This window comes from Dryobates pubescens, chromosome 2, assembly GCF_014839835.1.
Source record: "Dryobates pubescens isolate bDryPub1 chromosome 2, bDryPub1.pri, whole genome shotgun sequence".
Taxonomy (NCBI): domain Eukaryota; kingdom Metazoa; phylum Chordata; class Aves; order Piciformes; family Picidae; genus Dryobates; species Dryobates pubescens.
In genome coordinates, this window is record NC_071613.1 from 14,208,994 (window position 1) to 14,230,395 (window position 21,402).

At 44.6% G+C, this 21,402-nt stretch overlaps 1 protein-coding gene across 7 annotated transcripts in view; it reads right to left on the bottom strand.

Annotated features, from left to right (window-relative positions):
* Nucleotides 1-17,187: 17,187 nt before the first annotated feature.
* ENAH (ENAH actin regulator) overlaps nucleotides 17,188-21,402 on the bottom strand; it is a 97,032-nt gene continuing 92,817 nt past the window's right edge. For all 7 annotated transcript variants that reach the window (XM_054170465.1, XM_054170472.1, XM_054170489.1 and 4 more), the window contains 2 exons: nucleotides 21,293-21,350; nucleotides 17,188-18,904 (listed from right to left, as the gene is read on the bottom strand). In XM_054170465.1, coding sequence (XP_054026440.1) covers nucleotides 18,867-18,904; nucleotides 21,293-21,350 — 96 coding nt within the window. In that variant the 3' untranslated portion in view covers nucleotides 17,188-18,866. The remainder of the gene's footprint in view (nucleotides 18,905-21,292; nucleotides 21,351-21,402) is intronic.

Here is a 21,402-nt window from a genome sequence, read left to right on the forward strand (position 1 = left end):
AATTTCACTTGGGAAGTGCTTTTTCTTGAAATCTAGACAACACAGTTACAGTCTAGTTTGTGGCTTCAGCACGTTCAACGTGTAAAAAAATGCTGCCTCTGAGCAAGCATTTCCTGAAGCAATGTGTCTGGGGCCTATTGTTGAGCTCCTCAGACAGGAAAAGTATTGTGCTGCTGGCATCCTCAGCAGCTGGGCCAGCAGGCACAGTTAGCAGATACAGCCTTCAACAAACCTCCAAGGCTGCTGCAGAGTAGCCTGCTTGAGAACGTGCCCCAGTGCAAATGTAAAACAAAACATGAAGAGGAAGAGAGAAAAAGAGGGAGAGGGAGAGGAAGGAATGGCAAGGAAAGGCAATGGAAAGCAATGGGAAAAGAAAAAAGAAAAAAGGCAATAGAGAGGAGAGAAGAGGAAAAGAGACGAGAAAAAAAGAAGAGAAGAAGAAAGAAGAAAAGAAGAAAGAAGAAAAAAAAAGAAGGAAAGAGAAAAAAAAAATAGAAAAGGAAAGAAAATTAAAAAAAAAAAAAGAAAAAGAAGGAAAAGAAAAAAATATTTTAAAAAAAATAGAAAAGAAGAGAGAAAAAGAAGAATGGAATTTAAAATTTCATTACATCTCTACAGATTTCTTCCCACTTCAAAGTACTCAAACTTGCCTTACCTCTCCAGTACTGGCAAAGGAGCAGAGGCGAGCTTTGATCTTGCACTCTGGGTGGGTGTAGCTTCATATGAGGAGGAAAACAAACCCGCAGCCGTTTCTGCTGACTAGATGTCATGCTCAGGGTGTAAGTGCATGGTTGCGTGGCACAGCAGGGCGGGCATCAGGAGGCAAAAATCAGCACTGTGCCGTTCCCAGAGCAGCATTGCTGATGTGACACCACAAATGTACAGACTTGTTTCCAATCTAAAGTATCAAGGGGCTGGGATTTGGCACGATCTGTTTGGGGCCTGGACCTGGAAACCCCGCAAGCTAGAAGAGTTTTGGGGTTGTTTTTCAAGTCCATCCTGTTTCCTCTCGGTAGAATACGTTTCACAGATGTTCTCTAAGAAACCAATGACAGCAAGATCATGATGAGCTGGCTCTGATCTTCACCTTATGGTCTTGGGGGCTGGTTTACTGCAGGATGGAGGGGGAGAAAAAAGGTTGAGGCAGTGAGGAGAAACTCCGCAGTGAATGATACGTGTTTTGCACAAAGTACAGCTAATCACAGCTATAGGACCCTTACTGTCTAGTCTGTACAGTCTCATCTAGGATTATTTCCACTCTGGTATATATGATAGAGAACAAAATAATTTTAAGATACTAGAGTTAAAGTGAATGAAAACACAAATCATTAAGGGAGAGTCTTTTTTTAGTAACAAGAATAAGACCTTCACCTAAATGGGTGGAAGATGGAGTCCTTGTCATGCTGGCAAGAAGGATGGGAGCGTGTAGCTGTGGGCTACACCATGCCTTGGTGGTGTTACTAGAACTTCCTGTCCCTTAGGATTACACATTTCAACTGCTGTAGTTTATGTATGATTTTTACTGAGCTAGGTACCAACAGCCCCCTCGCCTGTCTGCTTCCTGTGCTTACACTGAAGTCCTGCTCTTTGTGGACATTAGCTGCTACAGGCTGAGGGCTTATTTTAGAGACAAACAGCCCATACACTGTTCGCAGCATAAAAGAAAATAGCATTCAGAAATTATCCTGGTTTCTTCCCATTCCTTCCTTCAAAGTTGCTCCTCTCAACTGTTCTCTTTTTTCTTTGTCAATTTAAGCCTTCTGAGAGGTAATGGATGTGTGCCCACATCAAGTTGCACTAGGGGAGGTTTAAGTTGGATATTAGAAGAAACTTCTTCACTGAAAGGGTTCTGGAATAGGCTCCCCAGGAAGGTGGTTGAATCTCCATCCCTGGAGGTGTTTAAAAGATACAGAGATGTGGTGCTGAGGGACATGTTTTAGCACCAACTGTGGTAGAGTTAGCTAGACAGTGGTTGGTCTTGGTGGTCTTCAAAGGTCTTTTCCAACCAAAACAATTCTATGATCATCATGCTTCTTCCCCAAAGGATGTCAGGAAGCAAGCAGTGACCACCAAGTCACTGTTTTCAGCCTAATCAAACTTGAGGACTCTGCAGGATCGGGTTGTTATGGGGCTTTCACTGAACCAAAGGCATCAGTCTGTAAGCCTGAACACTCCCAGGGAGGGGGCATCCACAACTTCCCTGGGCAACCTGTTCCAGTGTCTCAAGCACCTTCACTGGAAAGAATGTCTTCCTAATATCCAATCTAAATCTCACTTGGTGCAGCCTTTCCTCTCATCCTGTCACTTGTTACTAGGGAGAAGAGACCCACCTCGCTACAACCTCCTTTGAGGTAGTTGTAATAAGGTCTACATCACAGAGCAGTCTGAGACGGCAGCCACCAAGGCATAGATCAGGATACCTTCCACACACTGCGGTCTTGATGCACCCCTGAGCTCAATTCCAAAACCGAATACCTGCATGTGCCCCCCTCTAGGAAAACAGGGTTGTGAATCAGTGAGATGAGTACAGAGAGATTTGGAAAGAATCTGGAGGCTGGGGTTTGTGCAGTCTTCCCCAGCATGTGGCTGTGACCTTGTGCTGGCCTACTTTAGATGTCATTCTTGGGCTTATGCCCTGCTTACCTAAGTAAAACCAGGTCTGACTTACTAGGTGTTGACCTTAAACAGGCTGTGCAAAAGAGATCTTGAGGTTAAGGTACATCACATCCTTGTCCTTTCTCCCTCCTCACCCTTGTTCATGGAAAATAACTCCACAGTGTAAAATCTTGATCTGATGCTTCTTCTGTGGTCTCTTCCTTTGCCATTTTATAACCTGTACCTGATGCTGCTTAGACCAGCTCTTGGAGCAGCTGCCTTGATGCTGCTCCAGGAGCAACAATTACATTTGCTGTGCCACAGCATTAGTGTGTTAACTACCCTTCTACAACATAAGATTAATAAACTGAAATGCAAAATTTCTCTACCATTTAACAAGAAGAATTTCAAGCTGTAGGAATACATGGTCTCAGTTTTTATCTGTGAGTTCAGCATCCTGACATTTACTATTTGCACATAGGTTAATTCACATATGAAGCTACTGAGAAGCACCAAAGAGATTGATTTATGTGCTTGCTGGATTCACCATCAGCTCCCAGATAAAGCAGAAAGCTGGGAAGGCTGCTTTAGGCAGTGAATCAGAGGAACTAATTGGATGCACTTTTTCATCAGGAAACAGCATCCAGTTCTGAGCACTGCACTTTGAACAAGCATCTGAATTTTAATCTGGAGAGAGTTCATAAGCCCACCAACCCTGGGGACCTCCAGGGAGCAGATCTCATCAGAAGCTGCTAATGGCACACAAATCAAAAGCCACAGTATAATTGCACAAGAGTACACTTTTTGTGAAAGCCCAGGAGACTCCAAGGGCCCTAACAGACTAAACTGTTGTGAACCTGATGCCAAACCCCCAGCCACCATCAAGGCCCCTATGAAGCTCTGACCTACATTGCTCTCACCAGCTTTTCCCCAGCTTCAAACATGCTCTGCAGAAGTGAGCACACAACAGTGACAGCCAGCACAGCATCATTAGCAGGTCTGGCAGCCCACAGAGAACTAATTAGTTGCATTGTGCAGCAGTGACAGGCTCGGAAAGCGGCCCATAATCAAATGAATGTATAGATAAGAACAATAAGAGCGTACAGTATCTCAGGGAAGATAACAAGTGGGTTATTGAAGTATGCTTTGAGGAGAAGGAGCAACTCAGATAGGAGGGAATCCAAACAGGCATCTCTCTTGATTCAAGGTCAGTCTCGGCTGTAATCTATATACTTACAGCTGAGCCCAACTCAAGGCTACCAACAGACACCCACACACACCCCCAGCACACCACTTCATGTATGGAACTGAGCTAGATCCCTTCAGACTTCACCTTCAGTAGAAATAGTTTGGAATCTAAAATTGTATAAAGTTCCAACAAATTTCAGAAGTGAATTTTTCTTTAGGCCACTATTGTGATGCTAGGGAAAAGCTGCAGAAACCCTCCTGACTAAACTGAATGGTAGAATGTGGATTTAAGTCCTGATTATTGACATTTGTGCTTTATAAGAGATTTTTACAGCATTGACAGTCTGTGGAAAAAGAAAATTTTTACCATAGTAGAAGTTACATATGAAAGAGATGGAAGAGAGTAGATTTAGACTGGCTCTATACAAGAAAGCTGGAGAGGGACTTTTTAGGGTGTCAGATAATCATAGGGAGAATGGAAAAAAATAGAAATGGGTAGATTCAGATTGGATGTTAGGAAGAAGTTCTTCCTGGTGAGGGTGGTGAGATATTGGCACAGGTTGCCCAGGGAGGTGGTGGAAGCCTCATCCTTGGAGGTTTTTAAAGGCAGGCTGGATGTGGCTGTGAGCAACCTGATGTAGTGTGAGGTGTCCCTGCCCATGGTAGGGGGAAGTTGGAACTAAATGATCCTTGAGGTCCCTTCTAACCCTGACAGTTCTGTGATTCTGTGACTTTACTACTCCAAGCAGAAGAAATAGTGAACAGGGAAACTGCAGTTTGAGTTCAATGAAAGTTCACATAAAAAAAACTGTTCTAAGTTGCCAGGTGGAGGCAGACAGGCTGTGGAGCCAAGCCCTTAGCAGAGGGAAATGAATTTGCGGGGGCTGGTGAGGCTGCGCCAAGCAGCCACCCACACTCCAAACGTGGTGCAAATGTTTGCAGCAGCATTTCATTCAGCTCTTGCACATCCTCACGACAGGCTGGTGGCATCTGAAAGATGGGGAGAAAATGGCATGGGGGATGGTTTGGGGTTTGTTTTTTTGGTTCTTTGGGCAAATGAAAGCTTTTTGCAGCACACATCAGCTGGCTGTCCAGCAGCATAGTTTCTGTGCCTCAGATGGTTTCCTGCAAGCTGCCACAAGCTACTAATTTCTCTGCCTCCGTGCTGAGGTGCTCACCATGCAGCACAATTTTTGTTATATACAAATGCAGTTTCAGTAAACTGCCAGGAATCAGCCACCCAGACAGCATGGCAAGAGTTTTAAAACAATATAGTGGATCGTTTAGGTTGAGATTAAGCTCCTTTATGCCTTTTCTTACTCTGTCCCAAAACAGACCCTGTTGTAAAATCACAGGATCACAGAATTGCAGGGGCTGGAAGGGACCTCAAAAGATCATCTAGTCCATCCCCAAAACACAATACATTGTTAGCAGAGCATCAGTCCTACTGAGTTGTCTCAATAAAAATCTCAGACACTATTTAGGATCAAATTCCATTCTATTGAAACAGTCCCAGTTGTGCTGGGATTCTGCTGTCACAGCTCTGAAATGTGACACAAAAATCAGTTTCATTTATATAGAGCCAAGATCATAGGATCGTAGAAGGTGGATTCTGAGGCATCAGCCAAAAGGAATGCAACTCCATAGACTCATAGAATTGTTTTGGCTGGAAATGACCTCTAAGACCATCAAGTCAAGTTACCAACCTAAGACCACCATACTTGTTAAACTATGTCCCGAAGTGCCATACCTACACATTGCTTGAACACCTCAGAGATGGTGACTCCACCACCTCACTGGGCAGCCTGTTCCAATGCCTGACCACTCTTGCAGGAAAGAAATTTTTCCTAATATCCAATCTAAACCTCCCCTGGTGCAATTTAAGGCCATTTCCTCTCATCCTATCACATGTTACTTGGGAGAAGAGAAGGCCCTGTCCAGCCTGGCCTTGAATACCTCCAGGGAGATGAGCATCCACAACTTGCCTGGGCAGCCTGTTAGGGTTTCTCACCACCCTCACTGTAGAGAGCTTTTTCATAACATCCAGTCTAAATCTCCTCTCTTCCGGCTTCAATCCTTTCCCTCTCATCCTATAACTACAAGCCCTCATAAAGCATCTAGAGTGGCTCAGTTGGTAGCATATAAGACCCTTAATGGGAATGTTGTGAGTTCAAGCCTGCAGTGGGCAGTAGTGTCCTCCCTACTCTAGTCATGAGGTCTGTGGTGACAGGTTGGACTCGATGATCTTTGAGGTCTCTTCCAACCTTAGTGATACTGAAAGAAAGGTATCTTTGCCAAGCTTTCTTGTAGTCCCCTTCACGTACCAGAAGGCTGGTCTAAGGTCTCCCCAGAGCCTTCTCTTCTGTGGGTTGAATAGACCCAACTCTTGCAGCCTGTCCCCATCAGGGAGGTACTTCAGCCCTCTGATCATCTTTGTGGTCCTTCTCTGGACCTACTCCAGCAGTTCGATGCCTTTTGTGTCCAGAACCAGACACAGCACTCCAGGTGGGGTCTCAGAGCAGAGCACAGGAGGAGAATCACCTCACTGGTCCTGCTGGTCACACTTCCTTTAATGCAGCCCAGGACGCAGTTGGCCTTCTGTGCTGCAAGCTCACATTGCCAGCTCATGCTGGGCTTTTCATCAGCTGACACTCCAAAGTCCTCTTCAAGACTGCTCTCAAGCCATTCTCAGCCCAGCCTGTATTTGTGCTTGGGATTGTCCCAACCTAGGTGGAGGACCTTGCACTTGACCTTGTTGAGCTTCATGAGGTTAGCATGGGCCCACTTCAATGGTTTGTTGGAATCTTGATGACCCTGTATCTTTTATGTTAGTGAGCCTTGGGGGGAAAATAAAAGGGAGTTTTGCTTGTTTAAATCACTGACTATCTAAAAAGTAACTTCTGCAAAAGAGCTGAAGTGGTGAAATACAATTCCCCAAAGGTGCGTGGCATCTGATGGCTTTTCACAGCAACATTAATTCATGAAGGATTTGCATCACATCTGCTCTCTTTTCTACACATGAGCATCAATGACTTAAATTAGGTCCAAGAGGCTGCACATGTCTAGAGGAACACCAGGGCAACACACACAGAGCTGATGATCTGCATTACTCTTTCCTGAGCACATACTGCTTGCTGTGACAGCATCCCAGTGGAAAATACTGGAATTACCTGGCCTGACTAGGGAATCATATTCACATGGCTCAGTCATTTTTTTCATCTGTGCCGGACCTCAAAAGAAAGGTGACTTCAGCAGGGCTGAGAAGTTCTAGGACTGACATTGATCCAGGGAAAGCAAATCCTTGAAATAAATAAGTAAATAGAAATCAGTGAATTTATTCTACATTTTTTTTAAAGCAAACAATTAAGCTTGCAAAGTGGATTACAGGGAAATTCCATCTGGAACAAACCCAAGCAATGGCTCAGACCAAGGTCAGCTGTGAGGTCAAGCCTGCTCACTTAGGGCTTTAGAGCTCCTTGATATGGCACTTTAAATAAGTAAAAAAACCATGCACTGATACCCAACTCTCCCATCTGTTCTCACTGAAAGTGCAGTGAGAACAGTTTCCACTGCAGTTGGAAACTTTTCCAGCAGATGCCACTACAAGAAAGTTGGGAGAAAATAGATAAGCCAGGATGTAGAATTTCTGTTCCTTAGTACATCTTTGTACCTACTGTGGGATAACTGCCCACCTCATCATGGGCCAGGAATGCAAGTTAATTTAGTGCACTTCAGGACAGAAGCTGTGAGATGCTTACAGAATCACAAAATCAGACAGGTTGGAAGAGACCTACAAGATCATCAAGTCCAACTGATCACCCAACCTTAACTAATCAACTGGACCATGGCACTAAGTGCCTCATCCAGTCTCCTCTTAAACACCTCCAGGGACATCGACCCCACCACCTCCCTGGGCAGCCTGTTCTTTCTGTGAAGAACTGCTTCCTAAGATCAAGCCTAAACTTCCCCCTGCACAGCCTGAGACTGTGTCCTCTTGTTCTGGTGCTGGTTGCCTGTGAAAAGAGACTAACCCCCACCTGGCTACAAACTTCCTTCAGGTAGCTGTAGGCAGCAAGAAGGTCTCCCCTGAGCCTCCTCTTCTCCAGGCTAAACAACCCCAGCTCCCTCAGCCACTCCTCACAGGGCTTGTGCTCCAGATCGCTCACCCCCTTACAACCAAGAGATGTTTCTGTTATCTCTGGGAATGAGTATGTGTGGAGCTGGTGTACCAGGCAGCTGAAGGAGGGAGCCTTGTGAAGATAAGATGGCCCTGTTTCAGCTAAAACTAATGAGGCAAGGCTGAAATAACAAAACCAAACAGCTACAAAACAGATTTTGAAGGCTGTCATGCCTGAGTGAATACTGTTGCCTAATTAACAGCAAAATGATTATTAAAGTTGACACCCCTCATGATGGCAATCAGCTAAACATACATGACTATGTTACTCAACTCTCCACTTGGTGATCTTCGTCTTGAAGCCACTAAATCAACTTGGCTTCCTGTGCCATGGCAAGCTGGGAGGTTCTACCACACCCACACCAGCACTGTTCTTCTCAGGGGACTGTGTTTGCTTGGGTTTAGGATAGAAACAAAAGCACAGTAATACAGGGCAGGAAGGTGTTACTTGATGCAAGGAAAAGGGCTGGACATGGCAGATGCTGATCACTGTGTTTAACCCACAATGGCAGATGCTGGGGTAGACAACAAGGGTCATGAAGGAAACCTCAAGAAAACTAGTTACATTTGGAGCTTCTTGCCTGCAGTTTGTGCTGCCTGAATCCTCAGGGCCTCGCTGCTCATGCAGCCTGAAGCTTCTGAGCTCCTTCCATAAGGAGAAATGGGCTTGAGTTTTGGTTTGGGGTTTTTGTTGTTAAGTTTTCAGAGTTTCACCACAAACTGTTAATTCTTGATGCAAGAAACATGGCTAGGCACAGGCATCACAGGCCAGCAATCAGCAGGCACGAGCAGATGTGTCTAGGGAAGATCAGGCTCCACCTCAGGTGGAATATTTTCTTGGTTAGATCTCAGTTTGGCTGTACTTACACTTGTCAGAGAAGGAAAGAGCAGTGCTATTGTTAGTAAACTGCTTAGACATTTTGTGCCTGACCTAAAAGAGGCTGTGGGGACACAGTGGAAGAACCCTTCTGCTTTTCTTGGCCTATGTTACCTATAGCTACTCAGTGATAGGAGAAGCCCAGCTGCAGAAGCATTCCTGCCTGCTGCCAATTAGGCAGCCTGGGAAGGCTGATAAGGCACAAAATGCTGTGCTGGGACTTGACAGGGGCAGCCTATGACTTATCCAAGGAGCAGTGCATCACAGCAGCAAGGCAGGCAACACCACACCCTGACCTCTCACAGCTGCCTGAGGATCTTTATTGCTTTTTATGAAAGTTGTGGTTACAAAGGTGTCACAAAGAACGTGGGATGGAGGATCATGTACCATAAGCAAGCTGTGTGGTGCAGCAGACATACTGGAGGGAAGGGAGACCGTCCAGAGGGACCTTGACAGGCTGGAGAGGTAGGCCCATGACAACCTCATGAGGTTCAACAAGACAAGTGCAAGGGGGTTTGGAACTAGGTGATCCTTGAGATCCCTTCCAACCCTGACAATTCTATGATTCTATGATAAGAAAGGTTAAATGACATGAAGATGCACCTTCAAATTGCAGAACAACAATATAGGTGTTGCTGCTTCTGAAGACAGTTGTGGTGAGCACAGGAAATCTAGGAAACACATCTACAATGACTTTACTGAGAAAAGGGAATAGAAACAAGGCAGATCTTTAAACAAAAACCGTGGTGTCCACACAGCTCCCCATGGAGCCCACTGGCTTCAGAAAAGTGGAGAGGGACTCAGGAGAAAAGTGCTTTCTCCTCAGGAGAGACAGGGAAGGTGCTTGGGTTTCTTAGCAAGGAATTGCTCTGCTTATGCTGCCCTTTGGGAAAGAGATACATCCACAGAAGTCCACTCCTTGTTTAATGAGTCTCTCTTACATTATAGTCTCACCAGTCTCAAGCTGGCTGATAGAAACCGATTTATGATACCATCTAAGCCACCAGCTGCAAGCAGTCAGGGAATAGGAAAAAATTACTCAGGAGAGTAACAGACAGAAGGAAGCATTCCTTGGGCAACTATGGCCTGGTATTGCCAAGCCGCAGCCTTAGAGAGGTGAAACCTTTCATCCTCTGGAGGTGCTGGTTTCTCTGTTGAATATTATCTAGGTTGAATAGTTTAGAGTTGATGATCTAACCCAGATGTGAAAACTGAGATGGCTCCAGTCTTTCCTGAAGCTGTAGTCTTCCTTGTCGGGCTACCAGCTCTAACTTGGGAATTAACACTCTATACCTTCTCCTGTTCCCAAGAGGTAGTGATTTCCTTCAGGCACATGGGAAAAAAGGATCACAGAATTGTGCCCCCAGAACAAGAAGGACATTGACCTGTTGGAGAGGGTCCACAAAAATGATCAGAGGGCTGGGGCACCTCCTTGATGGGGACAGGCTGAAAGAGTTGAGGCTTTTCAGCCTGGAGAGTAGAAGGCTCTGGGGAGACCTTATAGCAGCCTTCCAGTGCCTGAAGAGGGCCTACAGGGGAGGGAATTTTTACAAGGGCTTGTAGTGACAGGATGAGGGAGGATGGCTTTAAGCTGGAAGAGGGGAGATTTAGACTGGATATTAGGAAGAAATTCTGTCCAGTGAGGGTGGGGGGACACTGGAACAGGTTGCCCAGGGAAGTTGTGGATGCCTCCTCCCCAGTAGTGTTCAAGGCCAGGCTGGATAGGGCCTTGAGCAACCTGGTCTAGTGGAAGGCGTCTGCTCATGGCATGGGGGCTGGAACTAGATGATCTTTAAGACCCTTCCAACCCAAACCATTCTATAATGTCTCAGCACTGCTGCTGAGGTACTTCTCTCCATGGACAGAGTAGACTTTCAGGAAGATTGCAGAGGGCATCTGTTCTGCAGCAAGGTGCTGCTGATGCAGCAACTCCCCAACACACACCACTGTGTATTAGCTCTAGTGTTAAGCTTAACAAATAGTATTTTCAGGCTCCTATCAGTGCCAACCCTACTAACTCCCCAAAGCCTTTTTGCCACACCAACATCAAACTCCACTGGCCATAGGATTGTACCACATGTATGTCTCTATTCTAAACACACTGGCAGTATCCTGCAGCAGTTCTTACAAGGCAATTTTCTATTGGCTTAGATTAACTTCATGCTTGTGGCATGTGAGCATCTCGCCTCACTTCAGGAAATAAAGTAACTCAAACCACAGAAGCAAGATTTCCTTCTCTCTTCTCTTTTCTCACGATGTTAACCAGCAGGATTTGGGGTCAGCAAGTCAGTCTTAGCTTAGAAATCCTGCCAAATGCCTTTTATTCTTTACTCACAACAAGCTATTGTTGCTAGTGTAGGCCTCTTGTAGAATGTGAAATTACCATGACATGGATGGCACAGAACACCCTACCTAAGCACCATGTCTTCCAGAGCATATCGGTTGGAAGTAAGCAATTGAAACCACTTTGAGTTATCTTGTTGCACCCCTGATGCACAGATTCATTTTGGTTGGTAAAGACCTTTCAGATCATCAAGTGCAACTATTCTCTAATTCTGCCAAGTCTGGTACTAAACCATGTCCCTCAGCATTGCATCACTGTGTCTTTTAAACACTTCCAGGCATGGGGATTCAGCCACCCCCCTGTGGAACCTGTTCCAGCTCCAGATAGGGATTCAGCCACCTCCCTGCGCAGCCTGTTCCAATGCCTGACAACACCTGCAGGTAAGAAGTTTTTCCCAATATCTAACCTAAACCTCCCCAGCACAATTTCAGGCCATTTCCTCTCGTTCTATCACCTGATACTAGGGAGAAGGCCACTCTCCACCTCACTCCAACCTAATTTGAGGGAGTTGTAGAAACCAATAAGGTCTTCCCTCACCCTCCCCCGGACTAAACAGCCCCGGTTCCCTCCGACACTCCTCACCAGACCTGTTGACCAGACCCTACACAACCCTTCTCTGGACACACTCCAGCACCTCAGTGTCTTTCTTGTAGTGAGGTGCTCAAAGCTGAACCCAGTACTCAAGGTGTGGCCTCATCAGTGCAGAGTACAGGGGCACAATCACTTCCCCACTCCCACTGGCCACACCATTCCTGATCCAGAGCAGGATGCTGTTTGCCTTCTTGGCCACCTGAGCACACTGCTGGCTCACGGTCAGCTGGCTGGTGATCACCACCCCCAGGTTCTTCTCTGATGAGCAGCTTTCTGTCCACTCTGCCCCAAGCCTGGAGCATTGCATGGGGTTGTTGTGACCCCCCCCAAGCGCAGGACCCAGGCCTTCACCCTGCTGAATCTCATACCATTGCCCTAAGCCCACCAATCCAGCCTATCCGAAAGAAGATTCCTCACCTGTCCTTCAGGTAATGAGCAGATCCCTTCTCAGTCTTCTCCAGACTGAAGAGTCTCAGGTCTCTCAGCCTTTCCTCAAAAGAGATGCTCCAGGTTGCAGGCTGACTGACACTTCCAGGCTTTGTTTTCTTCCTTGGAAAACCAATGACTTCATGGCAAGGAAGGTACATAAAATGTAATTATCAATTTATTACACAATGAAAAAGGCAAAACTTTACTGCTGGCACAGGCCCTGGTTATGCCCAAGGCCTCTCTATACAACATTCATCCCTTGAGCTGAACTCTGCTTTAGGAGCCATGTTTCAGACCCAAACTCTTCCTCCTTTGTGTTAGTCAAACATGGTAAAAACACAACTTCAGTGACATACTTCACCTTATGTTGCTATGCCACTAACAAAACAGTAAAAGCATGGCAGTCAAAAGATACACAGCAAGAAAATGTCCTATTTTATGAAGTGCTCATTTGCCTCTCCTTGATTATTAACAACTATCAACACCATCACCTCTGGTATCCCTCACACAAAATGCTTGGGAACACATGAAATCCAAATGCTCTAGTCAACATTTGGACCATGCTAAACATGCCACCACCATCACAGCCTTTTGCAGCTCCATCTCTTCATTTTCAAGGAAAGAATTTGTATTTTTGATTATCAAATACTCTTTCTTCTTGGATCTTCTCATTTGCTTACCACTGCTGTAGGCTTGTGATTTCTTCACCGACTTTCTGTTACATACTTCCTGGGTCAGGGACAATCTTCATTGTCAATACAGGCCAGAGGATGAGGAGATTGAAAACAGTCTTGCAGAAAAGGACCTGAGGGTACTGGTTGATGAGAGGCTGGACATGAGTCAGCAGTGTGCATGTGCAACCCAGAAGGCAAATGGCATCCTGTGCTGCATTGAAAGAAGTGTGGCCAGCAGATGAAGAGAGGCAGTTCTGCCACTCTGCTCTGGTGAGACCTCACCTGGTGTACTGTGTCCAGCTCTGGAGGTCCCAACACAAGAAGGACACGGACCTGCTAGAGGAGATCCAGAGGAGGGCCACAAAGATGAAGAGAGGGCTGGAGCACCTCTCTTATAAAGACAGGCTGCGAGAGCTGGGGCTGTTCAACCTTGAGAAGGCTCTGGGGAGACCTCATAGCAACATTTCAGTATCACCAGCCCTGGAGATGTTCAAGAAACGTGTGGACATGGCACCTGGGGACACAGCATAGTGACCATGGTGGTGTTAGGTCAGTGGTTGGACTCCATGATCTTAGAGGTCTTTTTGAAATGTTTTGATTCTATTCTTAAGCACTTTGCACTGACTCTTTCCCTTGTTGCCTGATGTCTTATCAACTTCCTCCAGCAACAGCCTACAGAGTCAGGAAAAGTCAGTCCCCCAGGGAATGGCTGGCCTTGGGCACAAGGCCAGTCTGGGAAACTTCTTCTTGCTCCCCATCAGTCACATCCAACTTGTTCACTTAGTGAAAACTTGATTTTGCAAGCTTTGTAAAGTCAGTTGTACAAGGCATGCTGGAAAGTAGCATTGGAACTGAGCCCAATGAAGCCTTTTCAGAAGCGTCTATGGAACTGGTGAGCACCAGTTGGATCAACAGCAGACCGCCTTCCAACTTTCCTAACTTTAAATAGGTACCATACATCTCTTGACACTGACAAATACCTTTTGTAACACTGAACATACTTGGAAATTTAAGTCATAGAATGGCTTAGGTTGGAAGGAAACTTTGAGGTCATCTGCTCCAAATTCCCCACTGTAGGCAGGGATACCTCTCAACTAGACTTGGCTGCTCAAGGCCCCATCCAACATGGTACTGTACACCCCAAGGGAGGAGGCATTCACAACCTCCCTGGGCAGCCTATTCCAGTCTCAACACACTTGTAACTGAAAAAAAAACCTTCCTCACATCCTGTCTAAACCTAATCTCACTCATCTTAAAACCATTCTCCCTTGTTCTGTTATTACAGACCCTATATAAAGTCCCACTCCAGCCTTCCTGTAGGATCCCTTCAGGCATTGGTCCTCCTGGAGTCTTCTCTAGGCTGAACAATCCCAGCTCTCTCACAGCAGAGGTGCTCCAGCCCTTGGATCCTTTGTGGGCCTCCTCTTGACTCAGTCCAACAGCTCTGTGTCCTCCTTATGATTGGGATGCCAGAACTGGGGGCAGTATTTGAGGTGGTGGTGGTGGGGGGGGTCTCACAAGCAGAATCCCCTCTCTTGAATGCTGGCCACATGCCACTTGATGCAGCCCAGGATATGATTTGCTTTCTGGGCTGTGTGAGCACACTGCTGGCTCACATTGAGCTTCTCATCAATCAATACACCCAAGCCTCTTCCTTCAGGCTACTCTCAACCCACTCTGCACCCAGCCTGTATTTGTGCCTTGAACTGGCCCAATCCAGATGCTGGACCTTGCACTTGGACTTGCTGAACACCTCATGCAGCTGGTACTGGCCCACTTCCCAAACCTGTCAAGATCTTTCTGAATGGCATGCCTTCCCTCAAGTGAATCCAACCACACCACAGAGCTTGGTGTCAGGGTTGGAAGGGACCTCTGGAGATCGAGTCCAACCCCCCCGCCGCCAAAGAAGGATCACCTAAAGCAGGTAACAGAGGAACACATCCACATGGGTCTTGAAAGTCTCCAGGGAAGGAGACTCCACAACCTCTCTGGGCAGCCTGTTCCAGTGCTGCATCACCCTTACACTAAAGAAGTTTTTCCTCATGTTGAGGTGGAAAAGCATAAAACAGCAGAAGTGTTCATCCTTGTTGCCTAAGCACTATGCCACTAACAGCAGACCAGGTTTAGTGATCATTTTATTCAAAAACCCCTTTATAACTCAGTAAGACTGGTGCCAAAAGTGGCACTGGGTCCAAGGTTATGCCAAAGCAGGATCACCCCAATATCCCTCTGAATGAGAATACCCCAACAAACCACAGCAGCACAGAAGTACAGCTTTCAGGATGAGGAGTCAAGGACATTCAAACAGCTAATGTCAATATTCCACTGTAAAAAAAACAAAACAAATTGGAGCCAAACTGTCCTTAGTGTACAGAGACCTCTATTATTAATCTTTCATGGTAGGTTTTCTTTATTATCAGTATTGAAAATAAGTCAGGAACATAAAAGCAGCAAGAGAAATACCTAAGTGTAGGTTTTTTTTTTCCCTCCCACAGTCTTTGCCTCTCCCTCCCTTCCAGGTTCTCTGTGGATAACAGAGAGCAGTGTGAGAATGTAAATCAAACCATACATTTCAAATGGATTTTAATTTCTGTACAGCAGTTACCCCTTCATGAATGTTAGTTACACAGTCCCTTGCAATTACATTCTTTTGTTAAGGGAAGTCTTCACTGAATCTTCTGATGGAGAAACAGAAAAAGGAAGGGTGAGGAATGATCAGAGCTGTTCAAAACGCCAGGAATCAACCAACCTCAGAGAGCCTCCTGCAGAGCTCCCAGAAAGAAATGGTGGCAAGGTATAGATATTGCAATTTTATTTCATTCGCTCAAACAAAACGTTAGCAATGTAAGAAATTGAAAATGACACAACGTGATAAAAATAGCAGAGAAGGAACGGAGAAACTGGGGGGGGAAGGAAAAACAAAAGGGGGGAAAAAGATAAACCTAAAATGCATGAAAAGTCAACATTCATTAGTGATCACCATAACTTTTGTTTTCAACAACAAACTGGAAATCATTATGACTATCTGAAGAGATTTCAGCACCAGCACTAAGATTTTTTTGTTTGTTTTTTACATTCAGTTGGTTTGCAGTTGACTTGGTAGCCACTTGTCTATAGTGCAGGTTTATCATGGGTCAGATCACAGTGTTGAGGAAAGCCAACGCCTTCCTGGCATTAGAAAGGATCCCTTAAACTGCCCCCAGCTTAAGACATCCATTGTACAAAAGCACAGAACCACCACATGGGTTTGGTTGGTTTTGTTTTTTTTCTTTTAAAGACCTCAGTTAAGCAAAACAATCTTAGCTTCTGCAGTTCATTTCCAATACTGAAATCTCTGGAAACGGTGCAACTGCCAGTAGGACATGAAATGTCTACAGTAATCTTGAGTTCAGGCTGATTTTTCTGGAAAAAACCTATTAGGCAGTTTGGGGTTACAGAAAGTATGATGTAGAAGCAGCACAAAAGACAACATCTGTTCTTTTCTCTTTTTTTTTACCTTTTAAACAGAAATCATGTTAATTGTAGACCAAGGCACAAAACGTTTAGTGCATAAGCCAGTTCCTTGCACAATCTAATAGTTCAGCCTTTAATTTTGGACCACTTGTACCCAATTCCCACTATTCCCACTATGCTACTCCTGAACTCTCCTAGGAAACAAAAAAAAAAAACCCAAAAAACCACATTAATAAAAAAAAATAACCAAAGATGACTTCTGACAAGGGTAAACTTCCTTAATGCTGAAAAAAGTCCCTATAAACCAAAAAGTTACATCAACAAAGATGAAAATGCCTCCTCTTGTTTTGAGTGAAAGAAAAAAAGAAGTGTTTGACAAGCTTACTACAGGGTTGGGGTTCTTTTTAATGCCTTCAATAAATGCATGCAGCAAAATGTTTTAGTTTTTCCAATGATGACCAGATGGAGTTAGGCAATCTTTCCACCGTAGTCTTCTCTTAGAATTTCAATCTATAGAAACGGGAAATGTTTGAATCAGAGAGAAAATTTCCCACTGAGGCTGGAAGTGCCATTTTGCTTTGGGGTCCAGCACTTAAGACAGTATGTTACTGAATGTCTTTGTCCTACCAATGGAGCTGCATATACTTTGAAGCTGAAACATTAATGTCTCTGAGAAGTTGAAAGTGGACTTCTCTTTTAGATCAGTGCAGATCCCAAAGCAAACACGGCACTGTTACCGCGCAGAAAAAAACCTGACAGCGCAAAGGAAAAGGGAAGATTTTGATCCATGTTCTTTGTCCAAAGCACCACAGATCCAATTCACAGAATTTCTATTCCTCTGAAATCTACCACGCTGAGGAAGAAAAAAATCATTTACAAGCGTACAATCTGAAAACCCTGGGAAACAGGAAAGTATCATCTGTCCTAAAAATGATTCTCAAACTGTTGACCAAAAAACCATTGCTGTTCATCAGCGTTTGGGTTGTGGGGAGCTGTGGGGTTTGGGCTTTTTGTTGTTGTTGTTAGGTTTGAGGTTTTTTGGAAGGAGGGTGGCAGATAAATTAGAAGGGGCACATTTATTGTGACCTGATGCTCGTCGTTCTAAGGTAACTAACTGCTGCTCTGTTTGACTAATCAATCAAAAAAGGAGTCTCAGAAAGGAGTGAAGCAGAGGGTCATGGTAAAAAGGAAAAGGACAACACACTTCCACAGGGGCACCCTCAGTCATTCAGAGGCCTGCCTGCTGGTTCTCTCACTGAGAAATGAGTGTGGTTCACGTGGGAGTTCCAGAACCATTATGGAAATATTACTGAGTTCCAAATAGAAAAACTGGGGGAAAAAAAGCTAGAAAAGGATTAAGTACCTGGTTCCATTAACATGGTTACTGATAAAAGTCACGTTTTCCTCATTGTTACACATGCATGTAAGATGAAGAAAAAGTGCAGAAAGCAATAATTAAACAAAAAAAAGTGTCACCTTCCCCCTCCCCTCACCCCTCATCTTTCTGGGCATAAATTAAGCCTTACAAATGAAAAGGCTACTCTGTGACATGCAAGTTTTTTTTTTTTCTTTTAATTAAAAAGCTGGCTGTGTTGTGTTTACATTACAAAAAAATGTCCACATGCATAAAATCTAAAAAAATAACAAAACCCAAAAAGAAAAAAAAAATCCAAAAAGGAAAAAAAGAAAAAGCCCCCAAAAATCTACTGTAAATCTACAACATACTAATGATTTACATTTTGACTGCTGATTCGCGGTGTGTAGAAGTCTTAGATTTGGTAAAGCATCGTAACAATGTAGGAAGGCATCTACATCTTTAAACTCTGGACTGGATTTTGCTTCTTCTTTTCTTTTTTTTTTTTTTTCCTCTTTTATTTTTCTTTTCCTATAAAATTGCATGAAGGCTAACTAGAGAGGCTTCCTATCATAGAATTCCCAACTCTCGATACGTCATCACCGTTCTAAGGGTCGCTGGCTTTAACAAGTACTGCCCTTTCCAATTGCTCCGTGTCTGGTGAATGGAACTTCTACACATCTGATCTTGCTAAATTGGGCATGGAAATACCAGATATGATAGGAAGACAAACCTGAGATACATTTGAAGTACAACAGTATAACTTGCTAACTCCTTCATTAACAAAGAAAACCTCTCTGAAAAGCCTTCCCAAGCTTTTCCCTGTTTTTATTTTCATTGTTGGTTTTGTTTTTTGTCTTAACAAATTCAGAAATGTGTGCAATTGGATCTTGACATGAGTAGACTTCAAAGCACTGTGATCTTGTCTGATAGGTGTAGGAATTTCTGCATAATCGTTACAGTAACTTTAAGAGTCTTTTCCACCCTGCTGTAAAGGTCAGAAAAAAGCTGCAAACTAGGAGGGGAATAGCGTTATCACCAGAGTGATGTGTCTGAAGCTTCTCAGAATAGGTTGTTTCTCCCTCCTTCCAAGTGTCTGTCTCCGTTTTTCTTCTAACAGCTCACAAAATGTAGTCAGTTTTATAATCAAGTTAAAGAGTCACAGCGGCTTAGTACTAGTCTTTCTACGCAGTATTCGACTTGCTGAGTTCCTGCCTGATGGCTGCAGAGACAGAAAGAGCAAAGTTAGAAATCAAACAAAGGCAGAAAGCCAAAACACACAACTGACCCCTTCAAGCGGGCTCACCCTGCTTCCACAGTCTGCTGTAGGTTAGAGATTAAGTGTCCTTACCACAGAGACAAATTCCTCCAGAAGACAGAGAGTACAAGGGACTGGACAGTCCATCCCAGAGGGTGGACACAGGAAACTGTAACTTGGTTATTCCATCCCATAATTCTGCACCTCCCTATATAAGGAGACCTAGTGGATGAGGCACTCAGTGCCATGGTTTAGTTGATTAGATGGTGTCAGGTGGTAAGTTGGACTTGATGATCTCGAAGGTCTTTTCCAACCTGGTTAATTCCATATTCTCCCAGCCAGTTCAGTCTCTTTCTCTCTCCTCTCTGCTCCAAGCTTAGGGCTTCTGCTCTTTGGTTTGTGTGGGAGTGCAGCCTTCATGGCAAGCTATTGTCTTGCTGCACAGCTGGGGCTAGTGTGCCCACCTAGTGTGGGGAGGCAGGGAGACTTGCTGGGGGGTGCACTGAGGCCTGTCTTGGGGGGAGGCAGTTTGGCATACTCTGGGTCTAGTGAGGCCTAGTGTTGGAGGGGGGGAAGGAGGAGGTTTGTCTGATTGAGGCCTAGTGTGGGGCTTAGCACCGCCAGGCTAATTCTGAGTATGTATATATATCCTTTTGCCTTCATACCTTTTGTATTTGATTTACTTCTGTAAGCAGTGTTTCTGTTTAACCCCCAATTCTGCCTGAGTGGGTTTATTTACTCCTTTGGTGTAAGTTCATCAATTGTAGAATAGTAGAATTGTTAGGGTTGGAAGAGACCTCAAGGAGCATCTAGTTCCAACCCTCCAGCCATGGGCAGGGACACTGCATCAGGTTGCTCAGAGCCACATCCAGCCTGACCGTAAAAACCTCCAGGGATGAGGCTTCTACCACCTCCCTGGGCAACCTGTGCCAGTGTCTCACCAGCCTCATGGTGAAGAACTTCTTCCTAACATCCAATCTGAATCTACCCATTTCTATTTCTTTCCAGTCCCCCTAGTCCTATCACTACTTAACACGCTAAAAAGTCCCTCCCCAGCTTTCTTGTAGCCCCTTTCAGATACTGGAAGGCCTGTCTGGAGTCTGTCCAACTCTCTCAGTCTGTCCTCACAGAAGAGGAGCTCCAGTCCTCTGATCATTCTGTCCACAGTCCAGAGCTGTTTCAGCTCAAACCACAACAGAGTCTTATAATGTACATAAACCAGAGGTAAGTTAGCTTCATGTGGCTTACAGAATACAGAATTAACCAGGTTGGAAAAGACCTTCGAGACCATCCAGTCCAACCTATCACCCAACACCATCTAATCAACTAAACCATGGCACTAAGTGCCTCACCCAGTCTTATTTTAAACACTTCCAGTGATGGTGACTGCACCACCTCCCAGGGCTTCACACAAGTCACTAGGCAGTACCCTTTCTCCTCCTGTAAAATCCCTGCTAACATCTTTTATCTTGCAGTTCTGCACTTCCAGTGAATCTTGGGATTCCCAAGCAGCATATGTGGGGGCTCCTTTATTTTATTTGCCTATTAGAGCAGCCTCAGGGCCCTCCCTTCTTTGCTTCGTGTGGTTCTGAAAGACTGTGGACACAGAACAGTCAAAATCCTGCCAGCTCCTCCTACATCACCTGATGACATTTGGTCAGTGGTATCACTTTGGTATGACTTTTTCCCCCCCACACCCCTCATTTCCCAACCTCTCCTTTCACCTTGATATTTTTTTTCCTTCTCCATATTTTATTTCAGTACTTTCCATAAAGTTAAGAAAAAATGCTAACCAAAGCAATAAATCACACAAGTTATATAAATCTACTTAACTGGTGGGGGGGTTAAGATTATGCTTTTTCCCTTAACTACAAAAGGCTACACAGGAAAATATTTAGTGTTAAAGTCACAATTCTGAGACTTCTTATCTTTGACTCTTCCATTAGAGACCAAAGAGAAGATGAGTGAGAGCTGGAAGCACATTCCCAGCCCAAATAGTGCCAGTTTTCAAATACTCTCCTGAGCAGCTCTGGATTATAGAATAAAAATAACCCATCTGCCAGCACATGATAACTGTAAGTGACTCACATACAGCATCCCTCTAACCACTTCTAAAAGATGCTGCTTGGTGTCAATTGAAACAAACCACACAGAACATAAAACATTGACACAGAACAATCAGAACAAGTCTGGCACAAATGAAAAAGATGCCACCAGACTAAGAACAAAGCTGCTTTTACCAATATATCATTCTCAAGTTAGAAACATTAGAAACATTATATTTACATTTTGTGCACCTGTAGCTCCTTATTCTAATTAAGACTAAATAGCAGCTAACAGATTGATACCTACCATCAATGAGTTCTTCCTTTAATTTTGTTAACTCCTTCCTCATTTCATCTAAAATGTCCTACGGTGTCAGAGCATAAACAATAGATTAGTTTTGCAACATGAGCAGGTTA